General features: G+C 43.9%; 1 protein-coding gene across 8 annotated transcripts in view; it reads right to left on the reverse strand.

Moving 5' to 3' along the window:
• The window catches only part of CNST (consortin, connexin sorting protein), a 117,899-nt gene that overhangs the window by 40,239 nt on the left and 52,654 nt on the right, over positions 1-25,006 (reverse strand). For 5 of the 8 annotated variants that reach the window (XM_033199454.1, XM_033199452.1, XM_033199450.1 and 2 more), the window contains one exon: positions 7,334-7,539. The exons of 2 other annotated variants lie outside the window; for them this stretch is intronic. In XM_033199454.1, the coding sequence (XP_033055345.1) occupies positions 7,334-7,539 (206 nt within the window). The remainder of the gene's footprint in view (positions 1-7,333; positions 7,540-25,006) is intronic. One more of the 8 variants, XM_033199455.1, reaches the window with a different exon arrangement.

A 25,006-nucleotide genomic window follows, 5' to 3' on the forward strand; every position in this document is an offset into this window, starting at 1 on the left:
CCAGCTACTCGGGAGGCTGAGGCGAGAGAATGGCGTAAACCCAGGAGGCGGAGCTTGCAGTGAGCTGAGATCCGGCCACTGCACTCCAGCCTGGGCGACAGAGCGAGACTGCGTCTCAAAAAAAAAAAAAGAGGCCCAAGGGAGGGCCTGCGTTTCTATATGAAAATCTCCCAAGCATATGACCTCAGTTAAACACTCAAAGCTAATCTGTAGTCATGTTAACTAAGTCAGTGTAAAAAAGACCACTCATACCTAAGAACAAGAACTTTAAAACAAAATTTTTAAGAGTTCCATGAGCTCAAAATATAAGTATATGTCGTCGTATTTCCACTGGTCTTTAGCACATATTATTCTATATATTATAACCACTTTTTAAACCACAATTTTCCTAAAATTAGTTCTCACACTCGAATACCTTATTTCTGTTAATGGTACTACTATTCCCCCCAAACTGGATATCCTACAGTCATCTCTGATTTCTCCTGTATTCCCTTTTTACAGTTGTGATGGTTACTACTGAGTGTCAACGTGATTGGATAGAAGGATACAAAGGATCGATCCTGGTGTGTCTGTGAGGGTGCTGCCAAAAGAGATGGACATTTGAGTCAGTGGGCTGGGGAAGGCACACCCACCCTTAATCTGGTGGGTACAATCTAATCAGCTGCCAGGGAATATAAAGCAGGCAGAAAAAGGTGAAAAAGAGAGATGGGCCTAGCCTCCCCGCCTACATCTTTCTCCCGTGCTGGATGCTTCCTGCCCTTGACCACTGGGCTCCAAGTTCTTCAGTTCTGGGACTCAGACCAGCTCTCTCTGTCCTCCTCAGCTTGCAGACAGCCTATTGTGGGACTTTGTGATCACGTCAGTTAATACTTAATAAACTCCCCTTTATATATAAATATATATAGGATATATATAAATACCCTATGAGCTCTGTCCCTCTAAGAGAACCCTAATACAACAATCTACACCAAGTCCTAGTTATCTTTCCTTCCAAAGATCTCAAATCCATCCCTCTCCATTTCCACTGTCACCACTTTAGCCTAGATGCTTTTATTACCTTATGCCGGAATTATATCTTCTTTTAGTTCTTATTTTCATCCAAATTTTACATGTCTATGCTTTAAGCAGTCAAACAGTTCTAGAGACAGGAAAATGACAGAAAAGCCTCTCCCCAGACTCTTGTGATCCACTCTAAACAGGACTGGCGACCCTCTCCTTCCTGGCATATCCACTCTAAACAGGACTGGTGACCCTCTGCTTCCTGGCATACAGTTGTCATCTTAAAATCTCCCTTCACTTAGATTCCCTTCACCTCCTTCCTGAGTAGGATTCCCAGTTTCCTGTATCTCACACCTTCCTGTTTCTTGGTTTACTCCCTTGTTTTGCTGGAGCACATCATCTAGTGGCTTCCTGAAAAAGAGTGGATAGGAGATACCAGAGGACCTGAAGTAGGAACATCCTTGGTATATCTGAGGAGCTGTCAGAAGGCCAGTGAACCTGGAAAGGAGTGAGTTAAGGAGAATCTTTCTAATGAAGATCTAGGAGGCTAACAGGACCAGATCATGTAGGGCCTTGTAGGCCATGGTAAGGATTTTGGTTTTTATTCTAAATGAGAAGGGAAGCCATTGGAGGGCTTTGAACAGTGGAGTGACAAGATTTGACTTATGTTTCATCTGCATCACAGTGACTGTCATGGAGAGAGAAAGCACTAAGTGGAAGGGAGAGTGAAGGCAGGAAGGTCTCTATAGTGAGAAATTTACTGCAAGAATCTGGGTGAGATTTGATGGTGTCCTGTACTGAAATGGTAGCAGCGAAAGAGGGAAGAAGTTCTGGGTATATTTTGAAGTAGGTCTGCAGGACTTGCTGTTGGATTGGATTTGGATGCAGGGAAAAGTAAATAAAGTACGACTTCAAGGCATTTGGTCTCCGCAACTAGAGGGATGAAGTTGGCATTTAACGAGAGGTAAGACCAGGAAAGCAGTAGACATGGGAGAAAATCAAATTCTGATTTTGTAAATCTTAAGTTTGAAATGCCCATGCGACATCTTGGGTAGCTGGATAGTTAAGTCTGGAGTTCAGAAAAGAAATAGGACAGGACCGGCGCAGTGGCTCACACCTGTAATCCCAACACTTTGGGAGGCCGAGGTGGGCAGCTCACCTGAGGTCAGGAGTTTGAGACCAGCCTGGCCAACATTGTGAAACCCCGTCTCTGCTAAAAATACAAAAATTAGCCAAGTGTGGTGGCGCGTGCCTGTAATCCCAGCTAGTTAGGGGGCTGAGACAGGAGAATCACTTGAACTTGGGAGGCGGAGGTTGTAGTGAGCCAAAACTGTGCCACTGCACTCCAGCTTGGGCGACACAGTGAGACACCGTTTAAAAAAAAAAGTATGACAAACCTACAGGGTTGGATGAAAACACCCAGCAAGTAAACTCAGAATGAGAAGAGATTCAAGAACTGAACTCTGATGCATCCCAGTGTTTAAACATTAGGGCTGGGTGCAGTGGCTCATGCCTGAAATCCCAGCACTTTGGGAGGCCAAGGTGGGAGGATCACTTGAGGCCAGAAATTCGAGACCAGCCTGGGCAACACAGTGAAACCCTGTCTCTACAAAAAAATTAAAAAATTAGCTGGGCATGGTGGCATGCACCTGCAGTCCCAGCCACTTGGGAAGCGGAGGCAGGAAGACTGCTTGAACCCGTGAGATGGAGGCTGCAGTGAGCCGTGATGATGCCACTGTACTCCAGCCTGGTGACAGAGTGGGAAAAAAAAAGGAAAATATGGGAACTCAGCAAATGAGCCAGAGAAGGCCAGTGACGTAAGAGGTAAATGCCAAGAAAAGAGCTCCCAAAAGGCAAATAAGCAAAACGCTTCAAAACAGAGTATGTGATCAACTTGATGTTTCCAATAGCTCCAGTAAGATGAAAACTGAGGTCTGACCACTGGATTTAACAACATAGAGATCACTGGTGACTTTTACAATGCAATTTTGGGGGAGTGGTGGGAACAAAAGCCAGATTAGAATCAGTTCAAGAAAGAATTGGGTATGGAATGTTACCTAAGTAAATTATTGCCCAGAATGTTTAACCTGAATCAAATCTTAAAGAAATAATTAGGCTGGGTGCCGTGGCTCACATCTGTAATCCCAGCACTTTGGGAGGCCGAGGCGGGCGGATCATGAGCTCAAGAGATTGAGATCATCCTGGCTAACATGGTGAAACCCCATCTCTACTAAAAATACAAAAATCAGCTGGGCGTGGTGGCGCAGGCCTGCAGTCCCAGCTACTCAGGCGGCTGAGGCAGAAGAATTGCTTGAAACCAGGAGGTGGAGGTTGCAGTGGGTCAAGATCATGCCACTGCACTCCAGCCTGTGGACAGAGCAAGACTCCATCTCAAAAAAAAAAAAAAAAGAAAGAAATAATTAGACAAATCCTGATTATGGGACATTCTACATGAATTCTTAAGACTGTTCATAAATGTCACTGTGAAAGAAAGACAGACTGATACAGATAGAAAAGCAGGGAGCACTCTGGATTACAGGAGACTAATGAATACTGACAGCTGAATGCAATATGTCATCCCACACTGAATCCTGCACTGGGAGAAAATAGTTACACAGAACATTGGTGGAACTACTTGGGGGAAATTTGAACATGGATTGTTTATTAAATAATTTTACTGCATCAGTGACTCATTTCTTGGGGTTGATAATGGCCTTGTATATTATATAGGAGAGTATCATTCGTCTTGGGAGATTTATATACAAATATTTAGGGGCGAAATGTCATAATGCAAATTACTTTCAAGTGTTTCAATGGAAAAAATACCTGTGTGTACACAAGAGAAAGGGCAAGAGCAAAAAGGCCAGGCGCGGTGGCTCATGCCTGTAATCCCAGCACTTCGGGAGGCCGAGACGGGTGGATCACCTGAGGTCAGGAGTTTGAGACCAGCCTGGGCAATATGGTGAAACCCCATCTCTACTAAAAATACAAAAATTACCTGGGCGCAGTGGTGAGTGCCTATAGTCCCAGCTGAAAAAAAGAGCAAAAATGTGATAAAAATGTTAACAACTGGCAAATCTAGGTGAAATCTACTGTGTGGGTGTGCTGGGAACTACTAACATGAATGAAGTGTACCTCCATCCCTCCCTGATATGTGTGTCCCTCAGGAGGTGACAGGGTATTCTGTCTTCTTGGGCTGAGGAGGCAACCATCAACCGAATCCTGTCACCCTGATCGCAGCTTTCTAATGGCATCAGGATTTCTTTGCTGATCCCCAGCCTTGATTTCCAATGAGCAATCTCTGAATTAGTGACTGTAAGAATAGAGTTTAAATGTTTAATATTTCTTTGGCTTTTACTGTACGTCAAACATATGTTAAGTGCTTTTACATGCATTATCTCATTTAATCCTTTATTACTTTACAACAGAGGAAACCAAAAGCCACTTAGCTTGTGGTAAGGCCAAAGCCCATACATTTAAACCACCACTGTATTCTCTGATCTTTCTCAGGAGAGAAAAGATCGCCGTGCAATCCACTGTTCAAATGCAATGAAAGCTGAGTGATTAGAATGCTGCCTTGCTGTTGGTGCTGCTCAACAACGGTGAGTTCGTGACAGCTTAGAGGCCAGAAGGAGTATACATCTCCTCAAAGGCATTCTTCAAGTTCATAAAGGAGGTAATACAAATTTGTAAGAGTATACATTTTCCTGAATGGGGACAAAACTTATTTTACTTTGTTGTTGTTTGTTTTTAGACAGGGTCTTACTCTGTTACCCAGGCTGGAATGCAGGGTTGGAATCACGGCTCATTGCAGCCTCAAATTCCTGGGCCCATGCAATCCTCCCACCTCAGCCTCCTCGGCAGCTGGATTACAGGCGCACGCCACCATGCCTGGCTAAATTTTTTGTATTTTTTTTGTAGAGACAAGGTTTCCATGTTGCCTAGGCTAGTCTTGAACTCCTGGGCTCAAGCAATCTGCCTGCCTTGGCCTCCCAGAGTGCTGCATTATACGTATGAGCCACCGTGCCTGGTCCTATTTTTCTTTTTTTTTTTTTTTTGAGACAGAGTCTCACTCTGTCACCCAGGCTGGAGCGCAGTGGTGCGATCTCGGTTCACTCCAACCTCCACCTTCAGGGTTCAAGCGATTCTCCTGCCTCAGACTCTCGACTAGCTAGGACTACAGGCACATGCCACCATGACTGGCTAATTTGTGTGTGTGTGTGTGTGTGTATTTTTAGAAGAGATGAGGTTTCACTGTGTTGGCCAGGCTGGTCTCGAACTCCTGATCTCACATGATCCACCCACTTCGGCCTCCCAAAGTGCTGGGATTATAGGCATGAGCCACCGTGCCTGGCCTACTTTACTTTTTATCCCATTTTCTGTTTGCTCTGAGAATACTCTTGTCTTCAATCCTAATGTAACATCATATCTGTTTTTGTTACATTAGGATTAGACACAAATTTTGTTTAGAAATAACTCCAATAATAGTCTTTCTATTTTACTTTCACATCGACAATGAGTCAGATTTGCTTCAGCCTGGAAGAACGTGTTTATGTGAAACTGGGCACTTGCAGCCAGCTGCACTTTTGTTTTTCTAAATGGGAAATGGGTTAAAAATTAAAAAGTATTCACTTCTCATTACAAAAGTCAATCACTTTCGCCATTCCCATGTACCAGTTACTTTCATTTTATGTAAAAATAAAATGCAGGCTGGGTGCAGTGGCTTGCGCCTGTAATCCCAGCACTTTGGAAGGCCGGGGTGGGTGGATCACCTGAGGTCAGGAGTTTGAGACCAGCCTGGCCAATATGGTGAAATCCCATCTCTATTAAAATACAAAAATTAGCCAGGCATGGTGGTGGGCACCTGTAATCCCAGCTACGCAGGACGCTGAGGCAGGAGAATGGCTTGAACTCGGGAGGTGGAGACTGCAGGGAGCTGAGATCATGCCACTGCACTCCAGCCTGGGCAACAGAGCGAGACTCTGTCTCAAAAAATAAATAAATAAATACAATAAAAAATAAAATAAAATGCAGCTCAAATATTTTAATTTCTTCTGAATTAGCTCTTATGTAAAAAAAAAAAGTTTCCTCATCACTAGCCTAAAGGTTCCCCAGTCTCCAGGCTCTCCATCCTCTAACATATGCACCCTCCTAATCCTCAGAAGAGTTCTTTTTCTAAAATTCAAATTTGATTCAGGCACTCTTATAATTAAAAGTTCCCAGTCCCTAAAAATAAAGCCTTAATGTCAAACCAGCTCTTCAATCTCACCGCCTCGTTTTCTATCTTCATCTCCAATAATATCCCAGCTATGGCTCTCACAGGCTGATCTCTTCCTGGACCAACTCATTCTGTTAATCCACTGAGCACCTAATAAGCCCGGAAAACCCAGCTCAAGAGTCACCTTCTGTTCCCAAGTGTCCACCAGGCAGAATTAATCACTCATTTTGTGCTGCTGAATCTTTAACGTACGTTTACTCTAATACTGAATACAAAATTCCACAACTACTTATCTATATAACTGTTGCTCCTGTTCCGCAGGGGCTCTCTTAAGGGCATATTCTGCTAAGTAATCTTTGTCCACCCAGTGTCTAGCAGGGTCTTTGGCACCTGGTAGATGCTTATCAAACTCTTGCTATGTTGACACTTATCTGTACACAGCTTAATTACTGATTTAAAAAGTGAGCCATTGTTCAAATTACGGATTATCCAAGGCCAAGAGATGGCCATCAGTTAGTAATATGCCAAATATCCCACTAGGGTCACCTTCTCCTGGGCTCACCAATGATGAGTGGGACACAATCAATTACAGAGATTGCATTTTACTTTTTATTTTTATATTTATTTATTTATTTAGAGACAGGTTCTCTCACTCTGTCTCCCAGGCTGAGAGCAGTGGTGCAATGTCAGCTCAATGCAACCTCTGTCTCCCAGGCTTGAGTGATCATCCCACCTTGGCCTCCCAAGTAGCTAGGACTACAGGTGCACACCACCACGTCCGGCTAATTTTTGTATATTTTGTAGAGATGGGGTTTCGTGATGTTGCTCAGGCTGGTCTCAAACTCCCGAGCTCAAGCCATCCACCCACCTTGGCCTCCCAAGTAGCTGGGACTACAGGTGCACACCACCATGTCCGGCTAATTTTTGCATATTTTGTAGAGACGGGGTTTTGCCATGTTGCTCAGGCTGGTCTTGAACTCCCAAGCTCAAGCCATCCACCCACCTCGGGATTACAGGTGTGAGCCACCGTGCCCAGCCAAGACAGCATTTTAGATCATTCCAAACGCTGCTAGGAGAATTTTCGTGAGGCTGAAAGTGAAGGCTTTACCAGAGTACCTGATGAAGGCAAAGGGGAAGTGCTCTTGAATCCAACTGCTCAACTTCACCTCGTATAAGTGAAAACAGAGACTGCAGAACAAGCTTCGGAGCCTCTGGCTGCTCATTAGCATTGACTTCAGCAGCTTCTTCATCACCAACAGCATGTGTGACTGCACTTAGTATTTTTTCTTGCATTAAAGGTGCAATATCTCCTGAAAACAGTCCTTTAAGAAGTAAAGAAAATGCCTACGTTAGGATCAATTCCCATGATGGTGTAACACATTAATTCCCATGATGGTGTAACACTTTAAAATGATTACATATAGTTTGATGCCCTGGCTTGCCCAAACGAAAACAGACCTGAACAGGAAGGTAAATGTGTTAATCACATGGAACTGCTAAAGAAGTTGAGCCTTTCTGATTAAACTTTGATAACATCAGAAATACTTCTAGATGCTAGGAGAGTACTAGGAGAGTAGCAGGAATTCAGATGCCAGACCTAATGGCTAGTGAAATGTTTTTCCTAATAAAAAGAAGTAACACAAACTTCTCAAAAATCACTAATAAATAAATACTTAACAGCTACTGAAATACACCAAATCTTAAACATTGTTATAAACTATAACCTCACCCTTCACTGAAATCGCAGTGTCAGTTTTAATTTTCATGTTCAAACTTAACAGACTATCTGCCTATGTGCATACCTTTAGCTAGTTTGCCTTGGAAAGGATCTTCTTCAGAAATATCATGTGTATGACCACGACTGAAGCCGTCCTCCCTGTAGAGTAGTGTCCAGAGCCCACTGTGTCTATACACCACGACTCAAGCCGTCCTCCCTGCAGAGTGTGCCCAGAGCCCATCGTGTGTATGCACCATGACTGAAGCCATCCTCACTGTAGTATGCCCAGAGCCCATCGTGTATATACCACGACCGAAGCCGTCCTCCCCGTGGAGTGTGCCCAGAGCCCATCCTACTCTAATAAAATCCATATATTTCCCTATAACATGAGCTTGAAGTCAAGTTACTTTCCTCTGAACCTGATATTCGGCCTCGTATTATGCTAGGCTGCAGTACAGTAATTGGTATAAGATGTCATCTTCTACTTCAGATCAACTCTGGCAGTACAGGGGTTATTCCAGTGATATCCAGCATGGTGTCTTCAACACTACAATCCCACGTGCTATGCTTCTTTAAAAAATCACCCACAGTGATTACTTGGGTTTTGGAGAATTCTCTTCTAGACACTTTATATCGCTATACATTTTGGCCATTAGAAGTACAAGGCCCAGTGATGGCCTGCCATTTTTTAGGGTATTTCTAAAAACATAGGTGATTCTTCTGCTTTCTAATTTTCTAACCACCATAGTAGCAAGACCAAAAGGGTGCTAATGTGGGTAAAGGAGTTTTCCATGGAGAACTACAAAGAAACTAAGAGAATTAGTGTTTTCTTTCCCTTTTCTCCAGCCACACTACTATGCCCAAGACATTTAATCTCATACAGACTGTGATAAGGTCAGCTTCCCAAATTCTATTCTTTTGTTGATGACATTATTCCCCTATAGTTATCAGGGTATTACTCCAGGCTGCTTTGTAAAAGACAGATGAGATATTGTAATGCTCATTTTTAGTAAAAGGGAGCTAAATAAAACCCTTGAGGACTATTGCCAAAGAAGGATGAACTTTCAGAGGTAAGGAAAAAGGACAGAATTGATGACTCCCTTTCCTAAAGGAGATCAAAAAAGGGTCCTGGATAATGAAAATGGTAACCTGCATTGTGATGATCTCAGTTATTTAGTTAGCATCGATTTGTAATGGTCAAGTTTCCTGCTTGATCCATTTGATCACTTACTTTAATATTCAATGTTACCAATATGTACAGTTTATTAAAAAGCAATACACTGGTAAATAAAATGATGTAACCAGAGAAACTTCAACAGAAGGGGGACTATTATTCATGAAACATATCAGCAGAAGTTCCAAAAGCCCACAGAAGTCTAAGGATTCCAAGAGCAGCAGGGGACCAATGGGCAATTAGAAAGAATATCGTACTTTAATCACCAAGTGTAGGGAGGGTAAGAAAAATATGATCTAGGCTCAGATGGGTCACACTAAATCACTGAAGACATTAGCAAAACTTACAAGACTCATACTACAAAAGGATTATCTGTCAGGCCTTAAACAACATGAGCTTCAGAGATAACTATTACTATACAAAACCATCTTACCTCGAGATGACATTCCTTGCTGCGACAGAGTAATATAAAATCAGAGAGCACTGGAAAAGGAGCAAGAGACTTGCTCTTTTCTGCTATTATTTTTCCAAGAGACCTTGGATTAGACATTTTACTTGCTGACCTATATAGTTTCTTTATCTAAAACAAAGAGATTGCATAGAGAAGTTCTCAGGTCCATCCTTCCTAATTCTGACCATCAAAAACATTCAAAATCTCCAGAGATGTTGCTGTATGAGAAACGCTGACCATTACTGTGAAGAAGCTTGAGTAACTATTTTTGACAATGGAAGGTAAGGTTACCCACCTAATACAAGTATCCTCTAATTCCTTTCTCTTTTTTTTTTTTTGAGACGGAGTCTCGCTCTGTGACCCAGGCTGGAGTGCAGTGGCCGGATCTCAGCTCACTGCAAGCTCCGCCTCCCGGGTTCACGCCATTCTCCTGCCTCAGCCTCCCGAGTAGCTGGGACTACAGGCGCCCGCCACCTCGCCCGGCTAGTTTTTTTATTTTAGTAGAGACGGGGTTTCACCGTGTTAGCCAGGATGGTCTCGATCTCCCGACCTCGTGATCCGCCCGTCTCGGCCTCCCAAAGTGCTGGGATTACAGGCGTGAGGCACCGCGCCCGGCCTCCTTTCTCGATACACTTTTAAAACCACTGTTCCTCCCTTGCCTAGACTGTAGACTATATAAATAGAGGCGTGTTTGCTTTTCAGGCAAGAAAACTGAACGTCCTTGCAAGGAGCATGCTGCAATACTCCCTACCAAGGAGTAGGTTTTTGTTTCTAGTTCTGCCAAGCTTTTAGAATTCTATCGTGACTCAAATAATCACATGAATTGTTATACATGTTATGAAATGACCAAGGATATACTTTACTTTAGGCACATACAAAATAGGAAAGTAACATTTAACCATATTCTGGTTACTTGCAATTTTAAGCCACTTAAATTATGGTGTTTTTAGTTTCACAACATTAATGGGGTAAAGAACTCATATTAGAAAACTGTTGCCCAGAGTTGGAAGAAGGACATGGATATTAAGGCAGCCCTAAGTTCCCAGCTTGCTTCACCTACTTATTAGCTGTACTTTTGGCAAGTGAATCTCTTTGATCCTCTATTTTTTCCTCTGTAACATGGGGGCTATTGCATCTACCTTATAATAGTATTGTGAGGATTAAATGAGACTGTGCATGCAAAAAGCAGGAGCGCTCCTAAGTCTCAGCCTGAAAAACAGCTTTATTGTCACTTAAATGAAAAAGGTCGCAAGATTGGTAAAGCAGTTCTGAGACAAGTCCAATTTGAGGACAAAGATTCGGAGGAAAGGGTAGTTAAAGCGAATAAAGTTTATATTACTCATGTCACAGTGAATAATTGGAGTTATAAGAACTAGTTTGGAGTATTAAATTGCTTAGGTTATTATTCACCAACACTGTAGGTTTGAACATCATTGAGCTTGTATATATTTTTTCACACTTTATCATACAATATGTAGCTTTTTCAGATTGACCCTCCCACCTCAGCCTCCTGAGTAGCTGGAACCACAGGCACACAACACCAAGCCCGGATGATTTTTAAATTTTCTGGGGGGCGGTGGGGGTGGTGTCTTGCTATGTTGCCCAGGCTTGTCTTCAACTTCTGGCCTCAATTGGTCCTCCCATCTTGGCCTCCCAAAATGCTGGGATTACAGGTGCCAGCCACCATGTCTGACCTAAATTCAGCCTTTCTTTCACTTAGTAACATGTATTAAATTTTCCTCTGTCTTTTAATGCTTGAAGTTTACTTATTTTTAGTATGGGATAATATTCTATGAGCTTATTTTTAATAAAAGCAATAATAAAGAAAATAAACATTAGCATAATCAGGAGTACTTAGACTGATGTGCTGTGAGTTGACAATTGTGAATTGTGTATCTTTATGATATACTAAGATTTAAAAATAATATTAATAAAGCATTCATGATGTAACATGGAAATTTTAGTATTTTTCCATGTGAATTTCAAAACAATTTTGTAATTACGTTAGATGTCACATGAACGTTACAAAATTTTGTTTGAAAAAAATGAGTCTTGGCCAGGCGCGGCGGCTCTAATCCCAGCACTTTGGGAGGCCGAAGTCGGCGGATCAAGAGGTCAAGAGACTGAGACCATCCTGGCCAACGTGGTAAAACCCCGTCTCTACTACAAATACAAAAATTAGCCAGGCGTGGTGGCGCATGCATGTAGTCCCAGCTACTTGGGAGGGTGAGAAAGGAGAACTGCTTGAACCTGGGAGACAAAAGTTGCAGTGAGCCAAGACTGGGCCACCGCACTCCTGTCTGGCAACAGAGTGAGACTCCGTCTCAAAAAAGAAAAAAGAAAAAAATAAGTCTCATCCTGTTGCTCAGGCTGGAGTGCGGTGGCACAATCATGACTCACTGAAGCCTCAACCTCCCAGGCTCAAGCGGCCCTCCCACCTCAGCCTCCCGAGTAGCTGGAACCTCAGGCACAAAACACCAAGCCCGGATGATTTTTAAATTTTCTGGGGGCGGTGGGGGTGGTGTCTTGCTATGTTGCCCAGGCTTGTCTTCAACTTCTGGCCTCAATTGGTCCTCCCATCTTGGCCTCCCAAAATGCTGGGATTATAGGCGCCAGCCACCATATCCGACCTAAAATTCCTTCTAATACACAAAAAGTTTTCAAGATATATTTATAGTTAAGGAGAAAAACCAAATGAAAACATACTGCCTCCATGTAATTCCCTACAAAATCTCACTCAATATAAATGAAGCTTTCTGTTGCCACATATGAATCCATACGGCTAACAAGAACAAAAAATTCTATTTATTGTCATCTGTGGAAGCCAAGTGACTTATAGTTAAAACTACCCATTAAATAACTTGATGATGCTATTTTATAAATATTTAAAGACAGTAACAGGCACATTCATAAGACCTAATTTAAGACCTGTTGACTTCATTAAGCTCTAAAATGGAGATGACAGTTTACGTGTACCTACTGAGGTTTTCAGAGATGGGGTTTCTTTTTTTTTGAGACAGAGTTTCTGCTCTTGTTGCCCAGTCTGGAGTGCAGTGGCACGATCTCAGCTCACCGCAACCTCCACCTCCTGGGTTCAAGCTATTCTCCTGCCTAGCCTCCCGAGTAGCTGTGAAGAGGTTTTATTTGTTTTTAAAAATTATTTGTAATAACCATGGGCCAAAGACTGGGGAAATTACCTTGAGAAATTTTATTCAATTGATCACACCACCTGAATTCTGTGTCAGTTCTAACATGTAACTGTTCCACTTAGCTTAGAATCTATCTCTGATAGTGGTCAAGAGGCATTTTGTGAAACAATACAGTAGTATCCTTTAATGACTTTTACCTTAGAACACTAGGAATGCCCTCTGACATTCATGTTCCTTTTAATAATCTAGCACTGATCTGCCATCTGTGAACATAATTAAGGGATATAACCATTTCTCTGCATTACAGGGAAAATGATGTGATTGGATGTTGAAGGGCAAAATCTCACAGCTGGTACTCTAGTAAGTAATTAAGAGAATAAAAAATTATTGCAGTCAGCCGGGCATGGTGGCTCACACCTGCAATCCCAGCACTTCAGGAGGCCGAGGTGGGCGGATCATGAGGTCAGGAGTTCGAGACCAGTGTGACCAACATGGTGAAATCCCGTCTCTACTAAAAATACAAAAATTAGCTGGGTGTGGTGGCGTACACCTGTAATCCCAGCTACTCAGGGGAGTGAGGCAGGAGAATCGCTAGAACCCAGGAAGTGGAGGTTGCAGAGAGAGAGACTCCCGTCTCTACTAAAAATACAAAATTATCCTGTCATGGTGGCCCATGCCTGTAATCCCAGCTACTCAGGAGGCTGAGGCAGGAGAATAGCTTGAACCTGGGAGGTGGAGATTGCGGTGAGCCGAGATCGTGCCATTGCACTCCAGACTGGGCAACAAGAGCAGAAACTCTGTCTCAAAAAAAAAAAAAAAAAAGAAACCCCACCTCTGAAAACCTCAGTAGGTACACGTGAACTGTCATCTCCATTTTAGAGCTTAATGAAGTTGACAGGTCTTAAATTAGGTCTTATTTAATTTGACTGCAAAAATTATTGCAGTCAAAATGGGGACTGGCAAGACGTCACACAGAAAACACCAAGGCCTAGGTAAAGAGTGCCAATTATTATATTTATGATGATACAGATTAAGCATCCCTGATCTGTAAATCTGAAATCCGACATGCTCCAAAACCTGAAACTTCTTTAGTGCTGACAAGATGCCACATGGAGAAAATTCTATACCTAACTTTACATGAGAGGTTACAGTCAAGGCTTGATTTCATGCATAAAATTATTTTAAAATATTGTATAAAATTACCTTCAGTCTCTATATACAGAGTGGGTATATAAAACATAAATAAAGTTGTGTTTAGACTTGGGTCCCATCCTCAAAATATCTCATTATATACATGCAAATATTCCATAATCCAAAGAGAAAATCTGTAATCTGAAACACTTCCAATCTCAAGCATTTTGGATAAGGGATAGTCAACCTGCAGTGTTACTGATGACATAAACTAAGCTGACGGGCATTTTTGAGGATAGGGAAGGGTTATTTAAAGGCCTCATACTGGCCAGATGCGGTGGCTCATGTCTGTAAACCCAGCACTTTGGGAGGCCGAGGTGGGTGGATCACCTCAGGTCAGGAGTTCGAGACCAGCCTGGCCAACATGGTAAAACCTATTTGTACTAAAAATACAAAAAATTAGCTGGGCATGGTGGTGTGCACCTGTAGTTCCAGCTACTTGGGAGGCTGAGGCAGGAGAATTGCTTGAACCTGGGAGGTGGAGGTTGCAGGGAGCCGAGATCAGGCCACTGCACTCCAGCCTGGGAGACAAAGCTAGACTCAGCAGAGGGAGAAGGGGAGAGGGGGAGAGGAGAAGCAGCACAGACAGGGGAGAGGGAGAGAGGGAGAGGAGGAGAGGGATGGGGGAGGAGGAGAGGGAGAGGGAGAGGCAGAGAGAGAAAGAAAGAAAGAAAGAATAAAAAAAAATGCCTCATACAGATCAAATACTGTATACTACTATTCAGAGTACAAGTACCCTATCATTCAAAATTACCTTTGCTGCTTTTATAAAACTACTTTCTTTGATCCAAGTGTTAAAGCTTCCTTTCACTGCAATGAAACTAGATCAAATTAAAACTCTGAGAGAAGGTTATGCCATTATTCAGAGACAATTACTGAAACAAACCCAAATCCACGACTTCCCCTAAGAGTGAACCATCCACCTTTTCTCTGATCATGTTTTGTCTTGCTGAGGCTGGCAGGCAGGAATCACAGCCACCAACACACCCAGAGGAAAGGAATGTGCAATAATTGTTCTGTGGCAAATTGTGGAAAGTCATGTATTGCTTTAAGCACACTTTTCAAGTTCAGCAAAAGTGATAGAGTACAGTTGAACCATTAGACACAAAGTCTAAAGTCAGACTACCTGGGATGAAGGCCTGAGATGTACTTTATCCCAGTGATATACTTTTTAGCAATGACATTGGGCAAGTTACTTAATCTCTCTGTGCGTCAGATCCCTCATCTATAAATTGGAGCTAACTGTATTATGCTTAATAAGATTGTGGTACGGAGTAAATGAGATACTCCACACAAAGCATGTACCACACAGTGGCTGGCATATACTAAACAAAAAATGCTCGGGACCTATGTTTTAAAACTCAGCAAATTTCAATCAGTTAAGCTTTGTATGTCCCTAACACTGAGTCTGGAGTGTTACATATATATTTTTGGAGACAGGGTCTTGCTCTGTCACCCAGGCTGGAGTACAGTGGTGCAATCATGGCTCACTGCAGCCTCGACCTCCCCAGTTCAAGTGATCCTCCCACCTCAGCCTATGAAGTAGCTGGGACAAGTGCACACCCCCTGGCTAATTTTTGTATATATTTTTTGTAGAGATGGGGTTTCGCCATGTTGCTCAGGCTGGTGTCCAATTCCTGGGCTTAAGCAATCCGCCCGCCTTGGCCTCCCAAAGTGCTGGGATTATTGGCTCGAACCACTGTGCCTGACCTGTTATGATTTGGAGGGCTATTATTTTTTAAAAACCTAACACAAAATTTAACATTTTAATCATTTTAAGGTATACAATTCAGTGGCATTAAACACATTCAAGGCCGGCCGCGGTGGCTCATGCCTGTAATCCCAGCACTTTGAGAGGCTGAGACGGGTGGATCACCTGAGGTCAGGAGTTCAAAACCAGCCTGCCCAACGTGGCGAAACCCTGTCTCTACTAAAAATACAAAAAATTAGCCGGGCGTGGTGGCGTGCACCTGTAATCCCAGCTACTCGGGAGAGGCTGAGGCAGAAGAATCGCTTGAACCGGGGAGGCAGAGGTTGCAGTGAGCCGAGATCGCGCCACTAAACTCTAGCCTGGGCAACAAGAGCAAAACTCTGTCTCAAATAAATAAATAAATAAATAAAATACATTCACGACGCTGTTCAATCATCACCACTGTCCATTTCCAAAACTTTCCATCATCCCAAAGAGAAAGTCAGTGCCATAAAATACTAATTCTTCATTCCCCTTCACTCCAGCTCTGGAAACCTCTATTTTACCTCCTGTCTCTATGAATTTGCCTAGTCTACGTACCTTATATAAGTGGAATCATAAAATATCTGTCCTTTTGTGTCTGGTTTCCTTCACTTAGCACAGTGTCTTCCAGGTTTATCTGTGCTGTGGCATCCATCCATCCATATGTAGCATGTATCAGATTAGCATTCCTGCTAAAATCTGAACATTTCATGATGTGTATATACTACATCTTGTTTATCCATTCATCGGTTGACGAACACCTGGATTGTTTCTACCTTTTTTGCTACTGTGAATAACGCTGCTATGAACCTTAGTGTACAAGTATCTGCTTGCGTCCTTGCTCTCTATTCTTCTGGGTATATACCTAGAAGTTAACGGCTGGGTTGAATGGTAATTCTATGTTTAACTGTTTTCCTACAGCTTTATTATTTTAACTCTATTTCAACCACTGTCTTAAGACTTCAGTATCTGTGCTGTTTTTTCATCTCTAAAACAGAGACAATATTACTTCCCAAAGATTAACTGGTTCGAGTTTCTAAATCAATGATATCCTTATCTAAAATATGCTTTTGTATAAAAATATGACATAGTAGTACTCTTTCAGAGCAGTTTGATCTAATTCCATCCGTCTGGACATAGTTCTTGCTACTGGAAGCCCTAAAATGAAAAGGCCTTGAGTGCTAAGTAAAACAGCGGAACGGGCAGTTTCAAACTCTGAGGCCTTCACAGAAATATTAAATTAAAAAAAAACAACAACAACAACATCCAGAACTGTAAGAAGTAACTTTCTTAGAACTCTGGAAAACTGACCACCGAATCAACAGAAAGGCAATGTCAAAAGAGTAGCAAAGCTTTGGGTGTTTTTACTTGCCCTTACCTCCACCCCTTTCCCCAGCTCAACAGCAGCCCCCGTTCCCAGTATGGAACTCCCGTACTTGCTTTTGAAGGGAGCAGAGTAGAGCTTACTTGCAAATCACTATGTTTGCTCTAATCTGCCTGGGGCTACCTAAAGACTGAGGCAAGGCACTCACCTCTCTGTTGCAGAACTCAGAGCACGTTCAGAGCACAAAAGCAGCGGGTGTTGCTGGAAAATACCGTCAGGTGATCAAAAACCCACAGCCAAGGTGGGGGCAAAAAAATTATGGCTGAGACATAAACTAGACAATCTAAAGCCAGGGGACAAAAGTCAGGAAGATTGCTTCCTTGGGAAATCAGGGCATTCAAAAATGTTTGTGTAGACTGGAGAATTCAGAAAGCTACACGCGACAGCTCAGGACATGACACGTGCTTAGAAAGGGCCAGAGAAGACCCATAAACTTAGTGCAAGCAGAAGTGAGGGCTGGGGCAGAGTTATAAATGACCCGGCTGGTGTTAAAGGAGTACCCAAGCACAGAGCCAATCTGAAAGACTGGAAAAGAAACACAAGCTAAGGCTTCAGCAATCAAGAACTGCCAACCCTGAGCAAAGGGGAGACCCTGATTTCCAGAGTTACCACAGTATAATACATCGGTGTCCGGTTTGGAACTACATAGACAGAAAACATTCCGGAAGAAGCACAGACATTGAATTTCCTGGGCAAAGGATTTAAATTAACTGTCTTAAAAGAAACCATAGATGAAGAACTAAAGGAAATCAGGAAGACAATGTAGGAAAAAATGAGAATATCAATAAAGAGACAGAAAACATAACAAAGAATGGGGAGTTTTTTTTTTTTGAGATGGAATCTCATTCTGTCGCCCAGGCTGGAGTGCAGTGGCACGATCTCAGCTCACTGCAACCTCCACCTCCTGGATTCAGGCAATTCTTTGCCTCAGCCTCCCAAGTAGCTGTGATTACGGGTGCCTGCTACCACGCCTGCCTAATTTTTTGTATTTTTAGTAGAGACGGGGTTTTATCACGTTGACCAGGCCAGTCTTGAACTCCTGACCTCATGATCCACCCTCCTCGGCCTCCCAAAGTGCTGGGCTTACAGGCCTGAGCCACTGCACCCAGCTGGGAGTTATTGTTTAACAGCACAGAGATTCTGTTTCGGGAGATAAAAGTTTTAGAAATAGATACAAATGATGGTTGTATAACATTATGAATGTAATTAATATCACTGAACCATAGATTGAAATGGTTAAAATGGCAAATTTATGTACAGAAAAAATGCCTTCAGTTCTGTGATTTCATATTATTAGTCTTTGAGTCATTGTACAACCGAATTTCTCAAACTGCCTTACCCATTAACGCTGATGCATATCTTGGGCATAATTTTGGAAGACAGATCAGAAATAAATTTTAACACACGGTTGATGTAGTTCCTGTGCGAGAATCTCTGCCCTGCTCCCTCTTTCTGACACGTTTCGTCCTCTAAGGTTCTGATCAATGCCATGAAAATGGAAAGGAGAGTGAAGGACAATGCTCACCTTTTTTTTTTGGCGGGGCGGGGGACAGAGTTTCGTTCTTGTTGCCAGGCTGGAGTGCAATGGCATGATCTCGGCTCACTGCAGCCTCTGCCTCCCAAGTTCAAGTGATTCTCCTGCTTCAGCCTCCCAAGTAGCTGGGATTACAGGTGCCTGCCACCATGCCCATATAATTTTTTATAGTTTTAGTAGAGACGGGTTTTCGCCATGTTGGTCAGGCTGGTCTCAAACTCCCTGCCTCAGGTGATCCGCCTGCCTCGGCCTCCCAAAGTGCTGGCATTAAAGGCGTGAGCCACCGTTCCTGGCCAGTGCTCACCTTTTAAATACCTCCAGTCACTGGACAACCATACTGAAGCAGCAAACAGGAAACACCCCTTAATTTTCCTCAACACTAGACACAGGTATTATGACTGCAATAAATCTGGAAATTAGTCAACTTCCTTCTGACCTGACCTCGGGCCAAAAGAATGTATTATGTACTTATGACATAATTACCATGTGCTCCATGTGCCAGGTTCCCTCCCATGCCCCTGGGCTGTATCCTCTGCCTTCAGAGGGAGTGAGGCAGGACTTCAGTTAAGATCTTAGGCTGGAGTCCAGCCACCCTGTTAACCTAAAGTAAGCGACCTGACTCACTCAACCCGTCTTCTCGTAAACTAATGGCAAAGGATTAAATAAGGTGACACACAAAGTACAGCCAGAATTTACTAGGCACACAACATGGCAGCACTATTCTTGCACCTGAGTGTTGGGTAAGTGGTTTCAATGTCAATACAGGGATGGGAAGACAGGAACAGCCGCTGGACTTGACTTCAGGTGGCAGTCTTAAAATGAACTCCAAGAAACTCCAGTGGAATTTGACAAATGCATGCCAACAAGAGGCTGTTAAGGACCAATGCTCCCCATCCCTTGGTGCTTAGGTTGTAACAGCAGGTAACCCATGGGCTGTTTATTACAGCATTTACAGTGATTCCACCACTTCCTAGAGCTTGCTTCAGGCTTTCTAATCAAGGCACAATTAGTACACATAAATATTTCTGGGATTTAGAATCTAAATTATATAGAACATGTCAATTAGCACCAATGTTTGGATTCTCTATTTTTCCTCTCAGAAGTTTGATTAGACATTTTACACTTTAACATGTTTTTATGAAAAACGAAAAATATGTAAAACATTTGCCCAAGCATGCAATTTGTTATGCTAATTCTTAAACCTCTTCTTTTCTTTTCTTTTTTTTTTTTTTTTTTGAGACGGAGTCTCGCTCTGTCGCCCAGGCTGGAGTGCAGTGGCCGGATCTCAGCTCACTGCAAGCTCCGCCTCCCGGGTTCACGCCATTCTCCTGCCTCAGCCTCCCGAGTAGCTGGGACTACAGGCGCCCGCCACCTCGCCCGGCTAATTTTTTTTTGTATTTTTTTTTTTAGTAGAGACGGGGTTTCACGGTGTTAGCCAGGATGGTCTCGATCTCCTGACCTCGTGATCCACCCGTCTCGGCCTCCCAAAGTGCTGGGATTGCAGGCTTGAGCCACCGCGCCCGGCCTTCTTTTCTTAAAAAATGTTAAAGACAGAGTCTCTGCTGCCCACGTTACAGCAGAGCGGCAGGATCATACAAACTCGAACTCCTTGGGTCTAGTGATGATGCTGCTACCTCAGCCTCCTGAGTAACTGGGACCTCCACCATGTCCAGCTAATAAAAAAAATTTCTTTTCTTGTAGAGACAGGTTCTCTATGTTGTCCAGGCTGGGTTTTATTTGTTTTGTTTTGTTCTGTTCTGTTGTTTTGTTTTCTGAGACGGAGTCTTGCTCTGTTGCCAGGATGGAGTGCAGTGGCGCAATCTCAACTCACTGTAACCTCCGCTTCCCCGGTTCAAGGGATTCTCCTGCCTCAGCCTCCTGGGTAGCTGGGACTACAGGCGTGTGCCACTACACCCAGCTAAGTTTTGTATTTTTAGTAGAGACGGGGTTTCACCATCTTGGCCAGGATGGTCTCAATCTCTTGGCCTCATGATCCCCCTCCTCTGCCTCCCAAAGTGCTGGGATTATGAGCTTTGAAAGATTCTCCCCGGGGCCTGAAAGTGTGGGGGGATGAATAACTCCTCCCTTCTCAGGCCCAGTCCCAAGGTGCAAGGCCACTTGTACCAGTAGCGTTCGTCAGTGAGACAGGAGAAGCGGGAAGAGGGCTGGCCGGAAGACACCTATCCCCGAGGATGGAGAAAGACATCCGGGTACCACATAGCAGTTACATCAGACAGGGACACTTCCTGTTTACAGGAGACTGTAAAACCCCTGGCCCCGTCCTCACATGGGGCCGACGCCATTTTAGGCCTCATCCCGCCTGCACCCAGTGGCTCATTAAAACAGCGTGTTGCTCCACACGGCCTTGTCTGTTGGCGCCCTCCCGGGGTTAACTCCCCTGAAAATCAGAAAATCATCCATGGTACTTCCATCCCTCTATATAAAAACTACGAGCAGACGTATCCCTTCTCAAGCCAGAAAAAAAACCTGTCTGTACATCTAGGAAAGCACATCTGGCTCACCACGAATGTGTCCAATCGCTGGGTGTGCCGGGGAGCTCGTACGAGTGAACAGTGGCCATGGCACGGCACAGACATCCCCCTTAATTACTAGCATTTCAAAACCCCAGCCTCACTTTCACTCCTCAGGAACGCCCGCAGTCCTGGACACCTACCAACCCAGTAAGTGGGACGGCGAGAACATCCCACAGTGGACTGATAAAACCCATTGCGCCCTAGGCGAAACCCCTGTCACCAAACCCTAACAGTCAACACCTCCACAGCTGAGTGGTGGCCAAGGTTACCCCTGGGAGCCTGGTCTCCTTCTAACTTAAGCTATCTCAATTGTGTCTTGTCAACAAAGGCCTGGAACTGTATAAATACCACTAACCCTTAGGCCGCACACCCCTGCCTAAGTGCACTGTGCGACAATCCCATGAACACCAGCCTACAATGCACTGCCCCGATGGATTCTTTGGATATGTGGAACCCAGGCTTCCTCATGGCTACCTTATCACTGGCAAGGTACTTGCTTCTTAGGCACAATTAAACCTGGATTCTTCTTACTTCCAAAGCAGGTGGGCAACACCCTCAGAGTCCCTGTGTATGATAACCAGAGAAAAACAGTCCTTAAAGGTAAGAGGAAGCCAAAGATGGCAAGAGGACGAGTGGCCTCCGCAACGGATCATCGAATATTACAGTCCTGCCACCCGGGCAGAGGATGGTTCACAGGGCCATTCCATATACACGCTAAATAGAATAATCAGACCACAGGCTGCTCTAGAGACCATCACCAACCGAAGCGCCTGAGCTCTAGAAATGCTCGCGCAACAACAAAACCAAACGTGCGCGGCAATTTATCAACACAGGCTGGCACTGGACACTTACTAGCAGAAGACGGTGGGGTCTGTGGTAATTTTAGTATCTCCAATTGCTGTCTTAACATAGACGATAACTGAAAAGCGGTTCTAGAAATCGCCTCAAACAATGGAAAAGTAGCCCAAGGTCCAGTCCAAACCTGGACGGGATGGGACCCGGCAAACCCTCTAGGGGGCGGTTCTCCAATTTAGGAGGATGTAAAACGCTGGTAGGGACGGGCATCTTCACCACTGGGGTCCTCCTGTTTCTCCCGTGTTATCCCACTGATAATGAAAGCCATTAAAACTCTTGTTGAAACTACAGTAAACCGCCAGACGATCCAAACCATGCTCCTGCTACAACGGCACAGTGGATGCCAACCCGTCTCTCAAAATCCCCAAAATTAAGTTTTTTCTTTTGTTTCCGAGGTGCCCACGCCACCCCCTATGTCATGCCTGAAGTAGTTATTGAGAAAGTCGTCCCTCTTCCCTCTTCTACAGAAGACAAATAGACAGGAATGAAAGATTCTCCCCCGGGCCTGAAAGCTTGGGGGGATGAATAACTCCTGCCTTCTCAGGCCCAGTCCCAAGGCGCAACTTGCGCCAGCAGCGTGCGTCAGTGAGACAGCAGACGCAGGAAGTGGGCTGGCCGGAAGACACCTACCCCTGCGGATGGAGAGAGAGGCCATCCGGCTACCACGTAGCAGTTACATCAGACAGGGACACTTCCTGTTTGCAGGAGACTGTAAAACCCCTGCCCCGTCCTCACGTGGGGCTGACGCCATTTTAGGCCTCAGCCCATCTGCAGCCAGGCCGCAGGAAAACAGCGCATTGCTCCACACAGCCTTGAGCTGTCTTCTAGTGCGCTCCGGGGGTTCCAGCCGATATTAGAACCTTGCAGGCGTGAGCCACCGAGTCCAGCCCAGGCTGTTCTTTACCTCATGGACTCAAGCCACTCTCTCGTTTTGGCCTCCCAAAATGCTGGTGTGAGTCACCATGCCTAGCCACATCCTTAAAACTACTTATCCAGGTCCACAAACAACTCAAGCACCATATTTGGATTTTTCAAATCCGATTAAATACATTGTTTATCCATTGGAAGTACACTGACTTTTGCTAATATCAAAATGGTTACATTTTTACCATATTTTCCCTGTTCATTCCAAGCACACTGAATTCATCAACTATCAAATAGAAAATATTCCTTGGTTCTCTATACTAAAAAAATTCTCAAAATTTACATGACCTTATAAGAGAGCACATGATTTTCTTACTGGAAGTATATGATTTTCCTGTATGCCTGAAAATAAAAATATTTTGTTTCTCTAACAAAGGCACCTATTTAAATTCAAAACAAAAATAATGGTCCGCTGGCCGGGTGCGGTGGCTCAAGCCTGTAATCCCAGCACTTTGGGAGGCCGAGGTGGGTGGATCACGAGGTCAGGAGATCGAGACCATGTTGGCTAACACGGTGAAACCTCATCTCTACTAAAAAATACAAAAAAAAAATTAGCCGGGCGAGGTGGCGGGCGCCTGTAGTCCCAGCTACTCGGGAGGCTGAGGCAGAATGGCGTGAACCTGGGAGGCAGAGCCTGCAGTGAGCGGAGATCGCGCGACTGCACTCCAGCCTGGGCGACAGAGCGAGACTCCGCCTCAAAAAATAAATAAATAAATAAATAAATAAGTAATGGTCCGGGCGCGATGGCTCACGCCTGCAATCCCAGCACTTTGGGAGGCTGAGGCAGGCAGATCACGAGGTCAGGAGTCTGAGACCAGCCTGGCCAGTATGGTAAAACCCAGTCCCTACTAAAAATACAAAAAATTAGCCAGGTATGGTGGTGCGTGCCCGTAATTCCGGCTACTCGGGAGGCTGAGGCAAGAGAATCACTTGAACCCAGGAGGCAAAGGTTGCAGTGAGCGGAGATCACGCCATTGCACTCCAGCATGGACAACAGAGCAAGAGTCCATCTCAAAATAATAGTAATAATAAAAAATATATATTTGTGGGAGAAGGGGGAAAGCCTAATACTCAAAGCAAACCAAACAGTGAAATTTTCCTTAAAAGCCTCCCTCCTTTAATATTCTGTAATTCTCTAAAAGCTACTGACATCAGAGATTCTTTTTGCAATTAATGAAATCATGTAAGAACGGAAGCATTAGAAGCCCAGGGGTTAACTCTGAACTTTCAAAAGGTCAAAAGAAAGGCACAGAGAAACACATTTAATGGCATTTTATTATAGTTTACAGAAAATTGTTACATCAATTTCCATTACACTAGTAATTTTTAAATTTTGTGGAGACAAATAACTATACCATTTCTGCATATCACCAAACCAACTACCACCAAGCCCTGCCTTTATTTTTTATTTTTTTGAGATGGAGTCTTGCTTCTTTGCCCAGGCTGGAGTGCAATGGCATGATCTCAGCTCACTGCAACCTCTGCCTCCCAGGTTCAAGCAATTCTCCTGCCTCAGCCTCTCCAGTAGCCGGGCGAGGTGGCTTGCGCCTATAATGGTACAGGCACGCGCCACAACCCCCGGCTAATTTTTGTGTTTTCAGTAGACATGGGGTTTCACCACGTTGGCCAGGCTGGTCTTGAACTCCTGACCTCAAGTGATCCACCTGCCTAGGCCTCCCAAAGTGCTGGGATTACAGTGTGAGCCACCGCGCCTGGCCTTTTTTTCTTTTAACAGCTTTACTGAGACATAATTCTCATAATACATAATTCAGGGGCTTTACTTTAGTATATTGTATTGCACGACCATCACCATGTTACATTTTGGAATGTTTATTACCCCAAAGAGAAATCTCACATTCTTCAGCTGTCACCCCGTCCCTCTACTGCCTCCCTAGCTCTATGCAGCCAACTAGTCTACTTTCTGTCTGTGTAGATTTGCCGATTCTGGACATTTCACACGTACAGCTTCTTTCACTTAGCACCTTTTCAACATTCATCCATGTTATAGCATGTATTAGGATTTCATTCATTTTCATTGTCAAATAGTGCTCTATTGCATGCATATAACCTCTACCTGTTTTTCACTTGTGTGACATTTTCAAATGTTCACTTGTGTGCCTTTTACAAATTAAGAGGCAGGTGCA

This window comes from Trachypithecus francoisi, unplaced genomic scaffold (genome assembly GCF_009764315.1).
Source record: "Trachypithecus francoisi isolate TF-2019V2 unplaced genomic scaffold, Tfra_2.0 Lachesis_group5, whole genome shotgun sequence".
Taxonomy (NCBI): Eukaryota; Metazoa; Chordata; class Mammalia; order Primates; family Cercopithecidae; genus Trachypithecus; species Trachypithecus francoisi.